General features: G+C 37.2%; 1 protein-coding gene across 1 annotated transcript in view; it reads left to right on the forward strand.

Annotated features, from left to right (window-relative positions):
- ACER3 (alkaline ceramidase 3) overlaps positions 1 to 16,134 on the forward strand; it is a 59,897-nt gene that overhangs the window by 34,678 nt on the left and 9,085 nt on the right. Inside the window, exons 4-7 of the mRNA XM_054083014.1 lie at positions 1,730 to 1,782; positions 3,919 to 4,000; positions 5,148 to 5,183; positions 13,140 to 13,198. Coding sequence (XP_053938989.1) covers positions 1,730 to 1,782; positions 3,919 to 4,000; positions 5,148 to 5,183; positions 13,140 to 13,198 — 230 coding nt within the window. The remainder of the gene's footprint in view (positions 1 to 1,729; positions 1,783 to 3,918; positions 4,001 to 5,147; positions 5,184 to 13,139; positions 13,199 to 16,134) is intronic.

A 16,134-nucleotide genomic window follows, 5' to 3' on the forward strand; every position in this document is an offset into this window, starting at 1 on the left:
ACACTCTGAAAGAGCTGCATGAATTAATCCAAATTCCTGTCAGACTTGGTAAAGCATATCAGCGAACTTATAAATAATAATTATTAGTATAAAGCTGAATTCAGCTATTGCTTCTGTTTTTTCCTCTCTAAAACATCACAGCAAACGTAAACTAATATGATGGCAAGGTGCTACCTAACACCTGTTAGTTTCAGCTCCCATCTATGTTCCTGATACTTTCTTTGTGCTACCTGTTGCAGTCCCTGACCCTATAGTCAGGGACTATATATAAATTCAGAGGTTTAAACCTGTTTCTAAAAGGCTGTTGTATGCTGCATCAGCTGTTGAAACTGGCTCACTTGAGAGAAGCAGTGGAATGTAGGTGAAGAAGAAGACCTGCCCTTTCAGTGGCAGCTCATCCATAGATCTGTTTAGCAGTATTGGGAAATGTTTCCTGAAGTTTCTGTGACCAAACCCATGAAAAGCTGAGAGCTCGTGCTCAGGATAATGGATAGATCGCCTTCTGTGACGAACCAGATCACATTGTTTCCTAATACAGCATTTCAAAACTAAACAAAAGTTTTTGCTTATGCAGTTAGAAAAATTCTCCCAAACCAAGCAGTCTCAGGAGAGCTTTATAGAAGGGTCTGTGTAAGCTGCTATTGCTCGTACTGTGTCTCATTTTTTATTCAGACTAAAATGGTTGTTAACTTAAGTACCATGTGCCAGTAGTAGGAAGGTAATTCCTGTGCAGGCATGACCATCAACAGCTTTCAGATTGATGATGGAACAAGATCAAAGTCTTGTCTGCATCCAGTTCTTGTTTTTCTTAGGAAAGAGTCAAACCTGGTGTAACCATTCTGAGATGCCTAACTATTAATGTTTGCTTAACATATTAGAATTCATAGGCAATGGATCTTCATTGATCCATTTGTATGCTTTTGCATTGTCATGATTTTCAGTCCTTCACAAGATGAGGTAAGCTTAACTATATATTTACGAGCAGAAATTTGTTCATGCAGTTCAATGAGAAGTTTTAGAAGAAAATGATGCTCCGATCTTTTTCTCTTCTCTAATGATAAATAAGTGGCAATTTTGAGTGTACCTGCTCTTGAGAAATCGCCTCTCTTGTGATTATTTTAATTATATCTCCATTAAGGTGGCAAGTTCCGGGAGAAATAACTGTTTTAGCTGTAATGTGCCAGTCTTCTCCCGAAGTATAAAAATGAAAACCTATCTCTGAATTAAAACAATGTAAGAAATTTCCAAAAGTAGTAAATAAACACGTGAGCACATTGAAAAGTCCTTCCTGATGGGCCAAAGTTCTAGTTCATGTTATGGAAAACATTATTTCAGTTTCTCTGTGAAGTTTGTACATAAGTAATAAAATGCTACTGCCTATATTGAGCAAGCCATAAAAGAGGTGATATTATTTAATCTGACTTTACAAAACTAATTCTTAGAAATGTTTGAAGAGGTATGAACAGTGAAAATGGCACGAGTCTTTGAAGGTGTAGGCTTTTCATGAAACATAATATTCAAAAGATTCACAGGAACAAGCTTATTAATGCAGCAAGCTTTCAGTAGTGGAGTAGGATTTGACACTGCTGCATGCTGAAGTATAGTCAAGAAGGTGGTTATCCAAATGACTTTAAAACTCCTGTTTTCATAAGACTTCTCTCTCCTTAATTAACTTAAGTGAGTGTGCGAGTTGAAAGTTTTCATATTTTGATGTCTCTGCTTTTTGTAGCTGTTGGATGAACTGCCAATGATATACAGTTGTTGTGTGTTTGTCTACTGCCTGTAAGTATTGTCAAATGTTTTTTCTGAATATTTATGAAATATTAACTTTTGAAATATAGAATCTGTGAAGCCCAGTCTAGTGTATAATTAGGTTGACTTTGAAGCTTCTACTGATCTCAGTACGATCTCAGTTTTGCTAGCAGTACAGCATCATGACTTGCCCAGTGAAGCCACCAGGCTGGCTTTAGTCCTCATTTTTACTAATTTGGAGATATTTTATCAGTGTGTATTTAGCAGGAAAAAAACCCGACACTTTTATTAAAGACTTTATATAGTACACAGTCAGAGCGCATTGTTACTTGGTATATAAACAGCAGACATCATGAAGTCAACTTCAGTAATGCCTATGAAATTATTAACATTGTAATTTATTTGAGCTGTATTTTTATGGTATATTCTGACTCCAAATGCAAAGTTCATATTTCTGGTTAAACCTGCTTTCCACTCATCTGGAAAACTAAAGAAAGAAGATTTTATGAATGCATATTTTGTGGAAGGTGTCTTGGAACATACATGACAGCTTAATGCCATGACAAGATGATTTTTCCCATTTAATTTTGGGAGCAATGTAGCATTTGGCAATTGTAAAGATACTGTAAGTGGGCTTTTTCTTGCCTGTTGCTGCAGGGCTGGATGGAACATGATCTGTTCTGTCAGTTGGAAAATCCAAGTGATAAATCAACTTGTTGAAAACAAAAAGATGAAAAAAATGACTTTTTGCTTTTGAGCATATCAAATGTTCAGCTGTTATAAATTTCAATATCTTTGTTGAAGAGTACTGGTAGCTTGCAAGGGAAAAGGGATGATACAGGATTATACCTCCATGTGTGGAAATTGCCATCAGGTCATGATTCACACATTAGTATGATTTGTGCAAACTCAGGACCAGAATCATAATGTCTGAGTTTGTAAAAATATTTCCATTGAAATTCCCTTTGCATTTTTTTTTTCTAATTCGAATCTGATTGGGGAAAAGAGTGAGAAGCGATTATAAAAAGTCTGTTTGGAAAAAATAATCATGCTTATTTTGTGCAGTGGCTACTCTTTTATCTTCAAAAGCACTGAAGTCGGCTACTGCATTTGAAACTCTAATAAGATTCTCTGTATGTGTGTGATAGTAATTAAAATGTTCAGAAGAATGAGCTAATGTTTAATTTAGGAGGCCTTTAATAATCATTTTGGTTTTCTTGAAGGTAGGGGAGGGGTGTTTCTGCACAGACCATTCCCTTTTACATTATTCAGTCCTCCTGACTCTGGAGCTGTGTAATCACTTCAGCATGCCAGTTTTCAATGCAGCACATCCATTGTAGAATTTTTTTTCCCAGATATTCCTACGTGTTTCTTCTTTGTTTCTTTTTATTCATCCATGATGTTGTCTGTTTCCAAAAGTTTATAAACAAATAAACCAGGCAGATGTAAATTGGAATTAGATAGACAACTTCCTCTAGTACAAATTATTTTGTGCATCTCAAAATTCATTTTTGGTGGGGCTCTTTTTGACCTTTTTTCTGATGGAGGTATGGTCTGGGATATGTCTGTATAATTCCATCACAACTGTGACTGAAGTATAGTGTAGAGATTGTGAAGCTCATTTTAATTAGTTGTTTTACATACTAGGAGCAATTAGCTGCTTTTACCTTCCACTTCTACCAGTACCTAGTCTAGCAAATTTACTGCATTCTGACTGTCGTAAAGCCATAAACAATCTGCATTTTAACAGATCTCTAGTTCAGTGTTTGTAAGGCAGGTGTCCCTTTCCCACGCTGCCTTTAGCTTGCAGATGTAATGTTTTCTGGCAGCTGTATTGCATTTTAAATTAATTTCTAATTTGCCATTGATTATCACCCCGTAAGCACCTTCTGAAAATGCTTCTGCTTCCCAAATTTTTCACTGACTGGGTTATTTTTTTCCATGAGCTTATGGGCTTTTTCTTCTGCTAGATATTTAAAAAACACGTATTGGTAAATTTTTATGTTAAAATAAAACATCTCTGTTGGAGGCGCTACAATTTCTCAAAAGGGTTAAGAGTCATGTGGATCAATTTTCTCACACATTTTGTGGTAGTGTACCTTGAAAAATGCATCCTTTACACGCTAAGTGATGAATGTTATCGCTCTCCTTTATGCTCTGTTACAGGTATGAATGTTTCAAGTACAAGAACACAGTCAATTATCCACTGCTTTTCTTGTTAATAACATACAGCTTCGTAGTCAGCATAGTAAGTAACTTTTTCTAATATGGCATTTTTACCTGTAGGTTGACAGTTTTCTTGTCAGTGAAAGAGCATTACACAGTCAGTACTGAATCTCACTCACTTCCAGTCAAGGAGGACAAATTATTCTTTCGTTGGGAAAATTATGTGCTAAGCAGATAAACCTGAAACCTTTCTATCTACACCACTGTATAGAATAAATGAAGAAGAAGAGCAGTAATCCAGTTGCTAGCATGGAAATGTGAGAAAAACAGTCACTTTTGACTTGTTATGAGACTTCATCTTCCCTCACTTTAACTTATCTACAGAAAGGAGAATAGTCCTTTCTGTTCTAATAGTGTTCAACAAAGTGCAAAAAGTGAGCTGTAATACACAGCCCAGGATATTGGCTGGTGTTTTAAAATAACAGCCAGAATAACAAAGAAACTTAACTGTTAGGAAAAAAAAAAATATAGAATTTTAACTATGTCATGGCTAACTTGATTCCCTTTCTGAGTGCATTCCCTTTATGAATACAATAAGTTTTGTGCTGGTTGTCAACCGCAAGTGGAATCTCCTTCATTATTTTTGTTGATAGCCATTTCTTAATTAAAAAGAAAAGAAGTGTTGTAGGTCATCTTCTCCCTTCAAAATACTTGCAGTTCTCTTCTGTGCCTCCTAAACTTTTTCTACATTTGTGGCATGTTATGCCTAAGATCTAGTACCCTTCTTTCTTCAAAAGAAGAAATTAAATGAACTGCATTAAAAATAGGAAGAACTACTAGCTTTTTGTAAATTTAATTGAAATGTTAAGGCATTGTCAAAAACAATAATAGCAAATCAAGGTAGAGTACATGTTCTTCTTGCAGTGCGTCTTGAAAATGTGTCTGATAATTTTGTGTCTCTTAACTGGTTTTTGAATGTGTTGCAACTCCCTGAAATGAGGAGATTTTAAATGTGTCTGTTTGAGCTTCTCAGTTTAAAATAATTCCACAGTTAACCTCAGACTTTACCAGAAGAAACTTCAACTATTTCATCAGCTTTAATGGTACATGGATAGATGCTTGTATCGTTATTCTAACAGGACAAGTCTTGGCAATATTTAGATGAACAATGTTATCGTCGTTCTCTTTTGCAAATAATTTTTCTTTTTTTTTTTTTTTAATTTTTCCAGGTTTACCTAAATTTGAAAGAGCCTGTATTCCATCAGGTAAATCTTGCTCTGTTGGAGAAGCTAATCTTGTTTTTAAACTATGCTGTTTTAATGGAATGTTTTACAGGATTTTATAGCTGGAAGGAAGATGGAAAAGCAAGCTCGATTTGCCTTTTGCCTTTTCTTTAAGCACTATTGCTGCCTCTCATGTTGCCATCCTCTTACTTGGTGACCTGAAAAACTGCAATGGTTTAATGCATGTTGTGTTTTAGCTTTTCACCTAATATTTCACATGGTTTTCATCAGTGTAACGAGGTGACCCCTCGCTATCGGTTAAGGAGTAGCAGGGCGGGGAGAGCATAATGAGTCCTCCGTGTCTGCTTCTTTCCTTTAGCAGCTCCTCTGAAACTATGACCTGACATCATAACATGGCTTGGATGATAGCATCATGTTCTTCTCTCCAATTTAACATATTAGTTCGTGCTATTTTAACAACTCAATTTTACTTTGTGTAAATTCAAGCTGAATTTAAACACAGAATGTCTTCTAGGCTTATGTAGCAGACTGATTATTATGATCCGGCCTATTTGGTTCAGGTTCCTTTTGTAGCAGCCCAAGAGTATTAAAATGCGTCCACTGCCTGTGGGGATAGGACTTATGTCACTTGCCTCTTCAAAGGAGCTGACAAAGCATACGTAAACGAGCATAATATGAGTAGCTTTCCCTTATTTATGATATTTTGATTAGGGATAACAGCTGAAAAATTGCCAAGCAAAAGTCCTGAGCTCTTTGCAGGACAAAGGTTTAAAGCCTTGATTTCTGAAATAGGTAGTGCCATCAGATGTCAAAATGTACCTGCTGCATCAGCAGCTGTAAAAATGATATGTGATTCCCTTTGGTGGATTAGTGAAGCACTGATGAATAAAATAAATTCCCAGCTGCTCCAAATAATCTCTCCTAGAAACATGAATTGTTTCTCTACTGGTAGATAAAGAGAGAAACATGCAGAAGTTTTTTTGACAATGTTAAGTAAATCCTTTCTTCCCCCCCCCCCCCCCTTACATTTCTAACAGGAAGGTGCTGCTGGGGGTGAAAGTGGCAATTCCTGAGGCTTTTACTGAGCTGGTTATAACTGATTTTGAATGAAATTACTTAAAGTAATTTTGTTGGCAGCAGGGGCAGAATTTTGAATTCTATTTCTTTTATCAATGTTGTATTCAAACTACATTTATTACAATAAGTACATCGAAGTTTCACTGTACTCCATTTGGATGCATTGGCATAGATATTTTCCCTTGTCACAAATTCTGAGTCAATAAATTCTGTAACTTGTTGGGAAAGAGGGAAATAGGGCAACTTCAAACTATCATCACAGACCTTTTTGCATCTGATTTCTCTTAGGTTCAGAATATGAATTCTCCATTATAATTTATACACAAGGAATCAATGTAGAAAAGATGTAGGCCTATAAAAGTGCTAGACTTTTTATTAAATTTATTTTTATTGAGAACATGCAGTTATGGCCAAATTCCAAATGCTCAAGTACTGCCCAGATTTTTTCACAATCTTTGGCAAATATGTTGTAAGTCCAAAGAAAACATTTATCTGACTGCACAGCTGAGCAAAGTTATTTTCTTAGTACTCGTTCTTTAGAGTCCACCAAAAACAAAAAAACCCCAAACCCTCAATATAATTTCAGTATTTTCCAACCAAATGGGTTACGCTGACTTGAAGTTAATATGCTCATGCCATCATAGTTGACATCACAGTCTCTGTCCCTAGCTAGAGCAGAAATAACATCAGGAGATAAAGTTGCATTCGATTCCTGTACATATTTGCCTGTAATCATCATAATTTGTCAGCTTTGCAAAAATGAGAGTAACTACATGGACAGCTTTTTATTGTTAATTGTTTCAGTGTGTTGTTTTCTGTGAAAGGAGAGCAATAATAAAGCAGAGGAAAAGGGTCCTATTATATTCAGTAGTGAGGATTCAATCCTCATTTTTCAGTGAATTACATTCTACTTCCCTTCCCACCTTACACGCATAAATTACTTACTGCCAGCAGGGTGTGAAGGGGATTTTAGTTTGTTATTCTTAGCACAGTGGCAACAGAGACCAGCTTTTTTTTCTTCATCCGCATATTGCAGATCTTTAAGGGTCTTAGTGACTTAACCATAGGAGGGATAAGATGCCAGTTTTGGTCAGTTGTTTGGTCAGCTACAAGTCATTAGAGGGAAAAAAACAGTTATTTGCCTGACAGCTGATCTGGTATATTTTGCAGCCTCATCAGTTAAGTAAAAGATAGCAGTGGCCTTTACAAGCATGTATTGTCATGTTTATGTCAAAATGTCTCAGGCTAGAGCACTATTATTACCTATTTTCCATGGTGCTAAACAAGCCTATATCCCAGTTTCCTAGCTGTTTTTAAGTCAGCATCATTGTCAAACTACACTGCTACTCCTCTCCCCTTTCCCATCTGGCACACAAATTTACTCTCTGATATGAATTTGATAGGGGAACTGAAGAAGTTAAAGCTCTCTGCAGAATTAGTTTTAAATCAGATTATTGCTTATCCCTGTTTACCACATGTATTGTTGTGCTTGATCCAGGAAAGGGGTAGGGGAAGATTGGCGGCTGGTCTGGAGTGGTCCATAGACAGACAAATATAAGACAGCCCTGGAAGTAGAAGAAATTACTGTGGCAGTTAAATTTTTAGACTGAAGTCTTACAAGGAGCCTTCTTTCTAATATGATCTGGCCTAGAAAGGTGTCACCTATAAAACACTGCTTTCCATTCTGATTTGTTTACTGGCTGCATACTGTATGCTGGCTATAGACTTGTGGAGATCAAAAACATCATTCAGCCAGTGGGCAAGTTATGTGAATAATGAAATAGATCTAAAAAACTGTTCTATTTTAACAATCATCTGGAAGGGGCTGAAGCATATTTTGAGCAAAGAAATAATTAAAAGGTAAATGGAGAAAGAGATTAAATGTTCGGGCTAACCTGATAGTTTCTCATGGGACACCATAACAACACTTCTGGAACTTTTTGGTAGAAGTTACCAAAAAAAAACCCTAAGTAGACTGGAGAAATGGATCAGTATGAGAATTGCAAATAGGATAAGGGAGTGACAACTGGAAAATTACTGAAGATGATGATGAAAGGCATTCTCAGTCTGGACTTCCTGGGGATCAATAGTGAGACTTTTTATTTAATGACCAGTAGCAGGAACAACAGATATGTATACTGATGATATTTGTGGTGATAAAAAACTCAGAGGCATCACTGAATATAGAGGAGTAGATGAAGAGAGAGCTAGGAGACCTTGAGGACTAGAATGATAAGTGAAGTGACTCAGAATGGAAGATCATGCACTGATGGGCAAATACCAACTATTTTTGTTCTAAACTGCACGTAGACCACCATAAGGAGGGAGAGAGGGAGTGCCTGGATGTGTTCCTTGATCACAACATAATTATATGAGCAGTGAATTTTCTGCAACAGTGCTAGAAGTAAAATACAAATATTGGATATACCAATTATGGGGGCTGGTTAAGAGGGAGAGTGTGGGAGAAAAAGGTAACTCATTTGTCTCAATGAAAAAATTAATTAAATTGTTCCTCACAGGTGTTTTAAATATACAAATGCAAAGAAGGGAATGGAATCGCCATGAAATGTGTATGTAGATGTACATATGGGAGCCTGAAACTGTGTGAAGAATATGTTCTGTTAGTGCACAACCTGTTCAAGCTTACAGGACTCCCCAGCGTGAGGCATCTGCGAGCCCATTCCATGTCCTACAGCTCACCAGAGTCCCTCCTGCTGCTAAGGCAACAGTTTGTTGTAGGCTCATGGCTTAATATATTGTGCCTTCTAGTGGAATGTGTTCTTACTTTCTACACGTTCAGGTTGACAAGCAGTCTGTTACAAATTACTTTTGCAGGGCATGTCTTTACCACAGTACTTTTTCTACTTGGACATTGTCCTGCTGAAGACCATGTATAAAACTAATTTGAGTGACATTTCACTCTGTTACACAGCTTGTTTAGGAATATCTTCTGGAAAGCTAGTACAGCTTTCATTCTGGCTAGTACTTCTACCTGCACAATAGCTGAGAGAACGTGGAATAGTATTCAAGCTCTCCAAAGGATCAGCTTTACAAAGGGGAAATTCCTTTTGAAGTTTTTGAAGGGGAAACTCAGTTTACTGCTGCAGACAGTGTCCCAGAAGCTCTGGAGAGCTGTTCTGTGCCGTGCAGCGGCAGTGACTTGTTGTGTCACTTTGCCATCATGTATGTGCATCTAAACAGGACCAAAATACGTGAATCTGAATTAGTTCATTCAGGAACTGTCAGGGCGGCAGGTCGTACTGAACAGTTATACTGATGCTGCATTGCTTGGTGTTTCAGTGTCGTCTTGAGGATTGTCCCTTCCTTTTTAGCTCTGCTCAGATTTCTTTTCCAGAAACATATAGATGTCCATTTTCTTTGTTGTAAATTGCAAATACAGTTTCCAAGTACTCAGGCTAACTATCTTTTGATAGCTGTTCGGTATATTAATAGCTAAGCAGTGGTTGCCAAGAGCCCAGAATCTCTCATTGTGGTTCCCAATACACTAATATTTAAGGCTGATAAATTGACTTTATTAACCAAGGATGGGCAGAAGGCCAGGAGCAGAGGAAACAGAAGTGGAAATAACAGGCAATTGCTATTTTCTGTACTAGAAGGGTAGATGAAGAACCATTTTTTTAATGCTCCCCTGTACCTCAGACTTGCATAAGAAGGGTATCTATGTGATTTACTTAAATGCCTTCACATCAGAAATGCTGCTAAACACTGAGCCCCAAAATGCTTACTTCTTATTTGTGAATTCGTCCACCTTATCAGGTAATCTATTGTGTATTAATTAGACTTTGAGGGTTCCTCCTTTGGAAAGACGTGGGCTTCAAAGCTGAAATACATCCAGCTTTATTTGTATTTTAAAAAGCAAAGAGGGAAGTCAAGTGATAACAAAAGATGATACGGTTCTGCTGTTCTCTTTTAATTGTAGTGCAGGGGTGTTCTTTGGCTTACAATTTAGAGGAACTGTGAGTCAAAATAGCACAAAAATCTGCTTGGGTTTTCATCTGTCGCCTAAACGATGTGTTAAAGAAGAACAACAAAGGGAGCTAAAGCAATTGAAAAAATTGAGTCAACCTGAATAAGGTAGATTCTTTTTTAATTGTATACTTTATCCTTCTCTGGGTGGACAGAGAATACCTAACAAATTTTTGGCGTGATCAAAGTAGTAAATCCATGGGTGGTAAAGGAGTAAAAATAAGCACTGCTCCCTGAAGTATAAACTATGTTGTGCAGTTCGTTTTATAGGCCTCTAGTAAGAAACAGCTGTAGCAAGATGTGCAGCTACAGTCTCTGTGCATCACAGCAACACCTCCCTGATGCTTGCCTTTAGCATAAAGCGGAGGATTGGAGCATACAGAGCAGAACAGTTTGTTGTTCCGGTCTTTCACAGGCTTTTAAACACGAATGTGTTTTACTGCTAACAAACTGTTTGTGTGGGGGAGCGGAAAAGGCAAGAAATTGAAGTGTCAACTGTAGGCATATTTTTCTTCAGTCACTGCAAGGTTCATTTTATTTTCTTCCTTCCTCCCTCCATTAAGACTGTCCTTTTCTGCGAACCATTTAGCAACTCACTAGGAGATACCAAGCCAGAGGCTCAACAAAGAAAGCTTTTCGTAGCTTTTGCTCTTTCGTGCTTTTAGCAGCTGCTGCCAAAAAAAAAAAAAAAAGCAATCTTTAGCCTGTGTTTTACCTGCGCTTTGAGCTACCTGTAAGCCATGGTTTTATAGGCATACTCGTAATAGTTTCTTAATAATTTATTGTACACAAAGAACTCAAGAGCACATTGGGTAAAACCATGAAGGTGGTCACACTCCTAACAAGAGTAGATAGATAGAAATAATTGCTCTTTATGGGTAGACTTTTCCTGTGTTTCAGAAGAGCTTTTTAGCAGTGGAAACTGTACAAAGGAGGAGATCAGCAAGGAAAGGACATCAAACTGTGATTTGTGTTCCAGAGGAGCCTTTCTGCACGTTTCTTCCTCTGTGCCATCCCTCTCTCAGAATTAATAGCTGTATTTGATTAGGGAAATGAAGCAGGCTGTTCTAAATGAGACTGATAAAGTAAAATAGCATTTAACTTTTAAATGTGGTCTGTATTTGTTATTTGTGGGGTCTTTTTATGCAAAATGTCAGTGATGATGAATTATACCAGTGTACAGCACCTAGCACACCTGAGCAGTCAGCCTTCTACCTTTCACTTGGGACTGATAAGTATTTGATACTCAGGCTGTCTCTAGTGGTTTTTGGTGGTATTTTTTTCCCCCCAGTTTATGTTCTCCAGCAAGGGGACTGGAATTAGCTAACAATTTTGTGTAAAGTACAGACCAGAACTAATTAGCCTTGCAAATAGTTTTACTTTGTTTAGCTCTACAGACCAGAACATACAGTAGTAATAGTTCAGTTACTGAAGTTATTTGCATTCAGTGCAAGATCAAAGGGCTGCTTTGTGGAATGACTCTGCATAGTCAATATTGGAGCTTACTTTTACCTGTTGTCAAACACAAGGACTCTGTTGTCTGTCTTAGTCTTTATGTATGGACTAATAATATGGTGTGTGTTACTAACCTCATCCTTAACACTAAAAGGAGTTTGAAAATTTGGTTTTATGGACTTTTGAAAAGTAGGTTTCACTTTGCATTATTACAGCAGTCTATTTTATGTCAGATGACTGAGCACATACATATGCTTGCAGGATAGCAATAGCTAAATGCCTCGGTTACAGCAGAGTAAGAGGTAGCCCTTACCTTGAAAACAGTGTAGTCATAAGAAGGCAAGATATGCGGATACTAAAGACGCTGATTTGTAAACACCTGTGTGAGGTTTTAAGTGGCTTTTAAGAATAGGCAGCAAAGGCTTATCGTTCTTCTGTTTCAGGTAAAACAGGACAGCATTAGGAGTTAATTAAAAGCGAAATGAGGAAGGAAAGTCAGTGAACAGGGAGCAAAAAAATATTGAGGGGCTTGTGGGCTACTGGCAAGAGGGACAAAGAGCAGGACACAATGTTTGGAACAAAGTAGCTTTTGGCAGGAGGAAAACAGTATTAAGAATAAAAAGCATGGAAAATAATTTAATGTCACCAGTGTCTGAAAATCCTCCCTGCTGCAGTGGCTTCTGCATCACTTTTCAGGCATGACTGACCACATTTCTTCTGTTCTTTAGTCTATTCGTCTTGGAGATGGTGTTATATGGATCCTAAGCTTGTGAATAAAAAAAAATAGAGGAAGTGATATAAAGATCACGAGGCAGAAAATAATTTATTACTTTGACTTTTTATATGTCAGGTGATTACATTCAAATTCATCAAGGGTACAGTGAGCCAGCTTTTGCTCATGGATCTTTTCAGCCTTCCCACTGTATAATTAGATTGAATCTCAACAATCTGTAATAGTAGATTTTAAATGCTTCATAGAAAGTTTCTTCCATACTGGCGTTCAGTGTGGGAATAGTGCATAGTCTGTTCAGGGGTTTGCTTTCAAGAAAAAATATTAATCAAATATCAGTGAATTATAGCTTTCAGAAATGGTCTTAGTTGACGCTGATGCCATCCTGAAATGCACCAATACAGAAGAGATAATGGGAGTTAGTTAGCAGTTTGATTTCAGGATGCTTCCTGAGTGCCACCTAGTGTTTGCTTTCTAATTCAAAAAGGTGAAACTGGTTTTACACAACTGACTTATCCTGTAATTACGTAAAGAATATGGCTTATAATCATACTTTTATTTGAAACTTTTATGGAAGACATTCTGGAGAGGAAGCTAGAAGTGGTACTATTTTCTTGAGACTAAGAAATAAAAATCAACAGAGGCTTCAAATAACTTTCACTCCTGTAAGTGTTTTCCAAAGTCTCTTGAATACAACTGCTAAATTTTATCTCTGTTTTTACTTCCAGATCATGTATGGAACACTAGTTTCCATTATAGTTCTACGATCAGTATATATAGTATTATGGTAAGTAACGGTTTAGTTGAGCATTATAGGATAAAACTTAGCATTGTATCTTTTTTGATGGACTTAACATGAGAAATTGGCAATGGCAGCATTTCTTGTAACTAGGTATGTAATGCCAGTTCATGTGGTCTGCTTGGTTGGGAGGGAATGGCTCATCTGCTTGCATTTTTTGGAGTTGGAGTAGCATTAAACAAAATTGAGATCTCTGCACTTACAATTAGTGTTCACCACCAGGTGTTCTCCTAGTGGCTTCAGCTGCTGGCCTTGGGATGTCAAGGAGAATGGAGTTTGTCTTAAGATTGCTGGGTGACTTACGAAAGCTATTGCCAGTGTCTAAACTGTAGTGATGATACTTGAAGAGAGGCGAAAGTAAGACTGTAGAGCTGAACCATCTATTAATTCCTTACCTTTTCCATAATCAAGTATCTGAAATTCAAATGTAGAAGATAACACAAAAGGTTAAATGATAGTTTTACTTACAGCTTTGACAGGGCAAATTTAGGTATACATTATGGAAATTTAAATAAAGACTATTTATAATAAAAAAAAAGAGTATTAGGGGTGTTAGGAGACATTGAGAAGTATTAGAATCACTGGAGCATAGACTTGGTGGGTAAAAGTGAAGAAAATGGAATTGAATTAGTATTGGAGTAAACACATAGCTTCAGCTCTCAGAGACTCATTTGGTTGCCCCTTGCTGTCTCTGCCCTATGAATAGTTAGTGTTCTTGTGTGTTTGGGGATTGCCTCTGAAAATTACAGATTTCTCTTTATGGTCTTCATTCTAAATGTGCTTTTTGTTAAACTTTATTTTAAGTTATATACACATCTGCTCAGGAACACAAGGAAGAGTCTAAAAAAAGATGTGAATTTAAAGCAGATTCATTGAATCACCTTCCAATTGCAATTTCAGTTAATTTGGTTTGACTTTCCGCAAGAAATCCTCACAGACCAAGTGTAAGTGGTGACAGATTATGTTAAGCAAGAAGAACTTAAAACTGATAGCATGTTGCTTTCAGCTTTAGAAACAATCGTGAGTTTAAAGGCACTGTTCAAGCCCATGAATGTGGAAATTTTCTTTCTAACCTGGGGATCTAAAGGCATAGTACGTTAATTGACTTCAAAGGGAAACTAAGTTGAATCAGGTTCAGGTAATTTTAATTTTGTTCTTATACAAGGATTTAGCACAATTCTAGTCACATAGATTAAATTTCCTTCTGTTTGTCTAGATAAACCTTCAGGCCTGCTGTCCTTCCAGTTCTGCAAATCCACACACTTGTACATTATCATTACTTCTGATGCATGTCATTGTCTTCTGTCACTACCCATAACACCACCATCCTCCTTTCCAGGCTGTTGTTCATTGTTTTACTCCAGCGAAACCTGTCTCTGAAGCTCCATCTACTTTTTCACTTTCGTTTTAGAGATTTGGAGTGTATTTCTTAATTGGCTAGATCATTTCACTGCAACGTGTCCCTGCAAGAACTTGCTTCCCCTTTGGTTATGTTATGCAAACTCATTAGAAAGTTGGTATGGGGAGAGAAGTAGGTTTAAACTACTATTTTTACTATTTAAACTGCTATTTTAACTGACTACCACCAATTTAAAATTAGTTCTACTAGAGAAGCTGTACCAATCTGAAAGTGGCCTTTGTTTTCTCTAAATGTCATCCCTAAATACACTTTTGGATTTACTTTCTTTGCATTGCTAAAACATATTCTTGTCTTTCCTCTTTCATAGTGTGGGACTTGAGGTCACTCCAAGCTTAGAGTAAAAATCTCAAAGAACAGCATATTATTCCTTCCAGGCTGCTACCTCCTCCTATCCTCATCATTTGTTGCTGTTCCTGCCTGTTTCTCACATACTTCTCAACACTTTTTTTGAGTCTGCTTCCTTCCTAAGATTATAACTAGGCAAACGTACTCTGTTCACAAAGCATGTTCCCTGTTAATAAGTGATGCCAGCCTTTTAATAAGAGAGGCTTCACAAGACACCACCATTTATTCCTTGAACAATTCTAGGTATAATTACCTAATTGCCAGCATGGGTAACATAGCATTTAGTGTTCTTTCATGTCCTGGGCTTGCTTGTGCCTCTACAGAACTGAGTGGGGACTATTACAGTGTAGTCTCTGCCATATACTGCATGGTGCTCCATGCATTTATTAGGCTAAACAAATAATAACTTTACCAGTTTATATTGGCAGTACACTTCTTGTTAACTTGTACAACTTATACCTGGTTCCTTTTCCCTGTGGAAGAAGGGCAGACCTGTCATGTTTTGCACATTTTGGTTGCCAGCGCTCACAGCTCTGAAACAGGCATTGTTTACAGCAGTACACAGAAAAGTACAGAAGAGCAGCTCAAGAATGTGTTTTAACCCAGAATCTAAACTCTGTGAGCATAATGCTTAAAAATAACTTGAACGGTATTTCATGGCATCCTTTTAGGGTTGAAATTGGGTTTGCTTTTGGACTTGTCTTATTAGCGGGAAAGGAGCTAATGCTACCAACTTCCAGATAGTAAGTTTATAATTCATGGTCCAGCCTGACAGGTAGTGAGAGTATATTTATTAATGCTACACTTTCCTGCATCTGATTCTTAGGTGTTTTCTGTATCCTAAAGAGGATCTTTTTTCCATCTCAAATAGCACTCAACAGTAAAGTACAACAGGAAATTACAGTTTTCTAAAACCACTCATTCGGTTAATTATTGGTCTTGGTGGTCTGCTTTCACAAAAGACTACAGTCATTTTGAAAGGCCTTATTTAAACAAGTCCCCTCGTACAGGAATATCATGTATTGGAAAAGAGCCTCTTCTTTTAGGAGAGTCCTTATTTGCAACATGGCTATTTTTTAACTGAAAGGTCATACATGGGACTGAAGAATTAGTACCTTTTAGCCAACTTCAGTTTTCCCTCGTGTTGCATTAGGAGAGA

The sequence above is a fragment of the Cuculus canorus genome, chromosome 1 (assembly GCF_017976375.1).
Source record: "Cuculus canorus isolate bCucCan1 chromosome 1, bCucCan1.pri, whole genome shotgun sequence".
In the NCBI taxonomy this organism is placed as follows: Eukaryota; Metazoa; Chordata; class Aves; order Cuculiformes; family Cuculidae; genus Cuculus; species Cuculus canorus.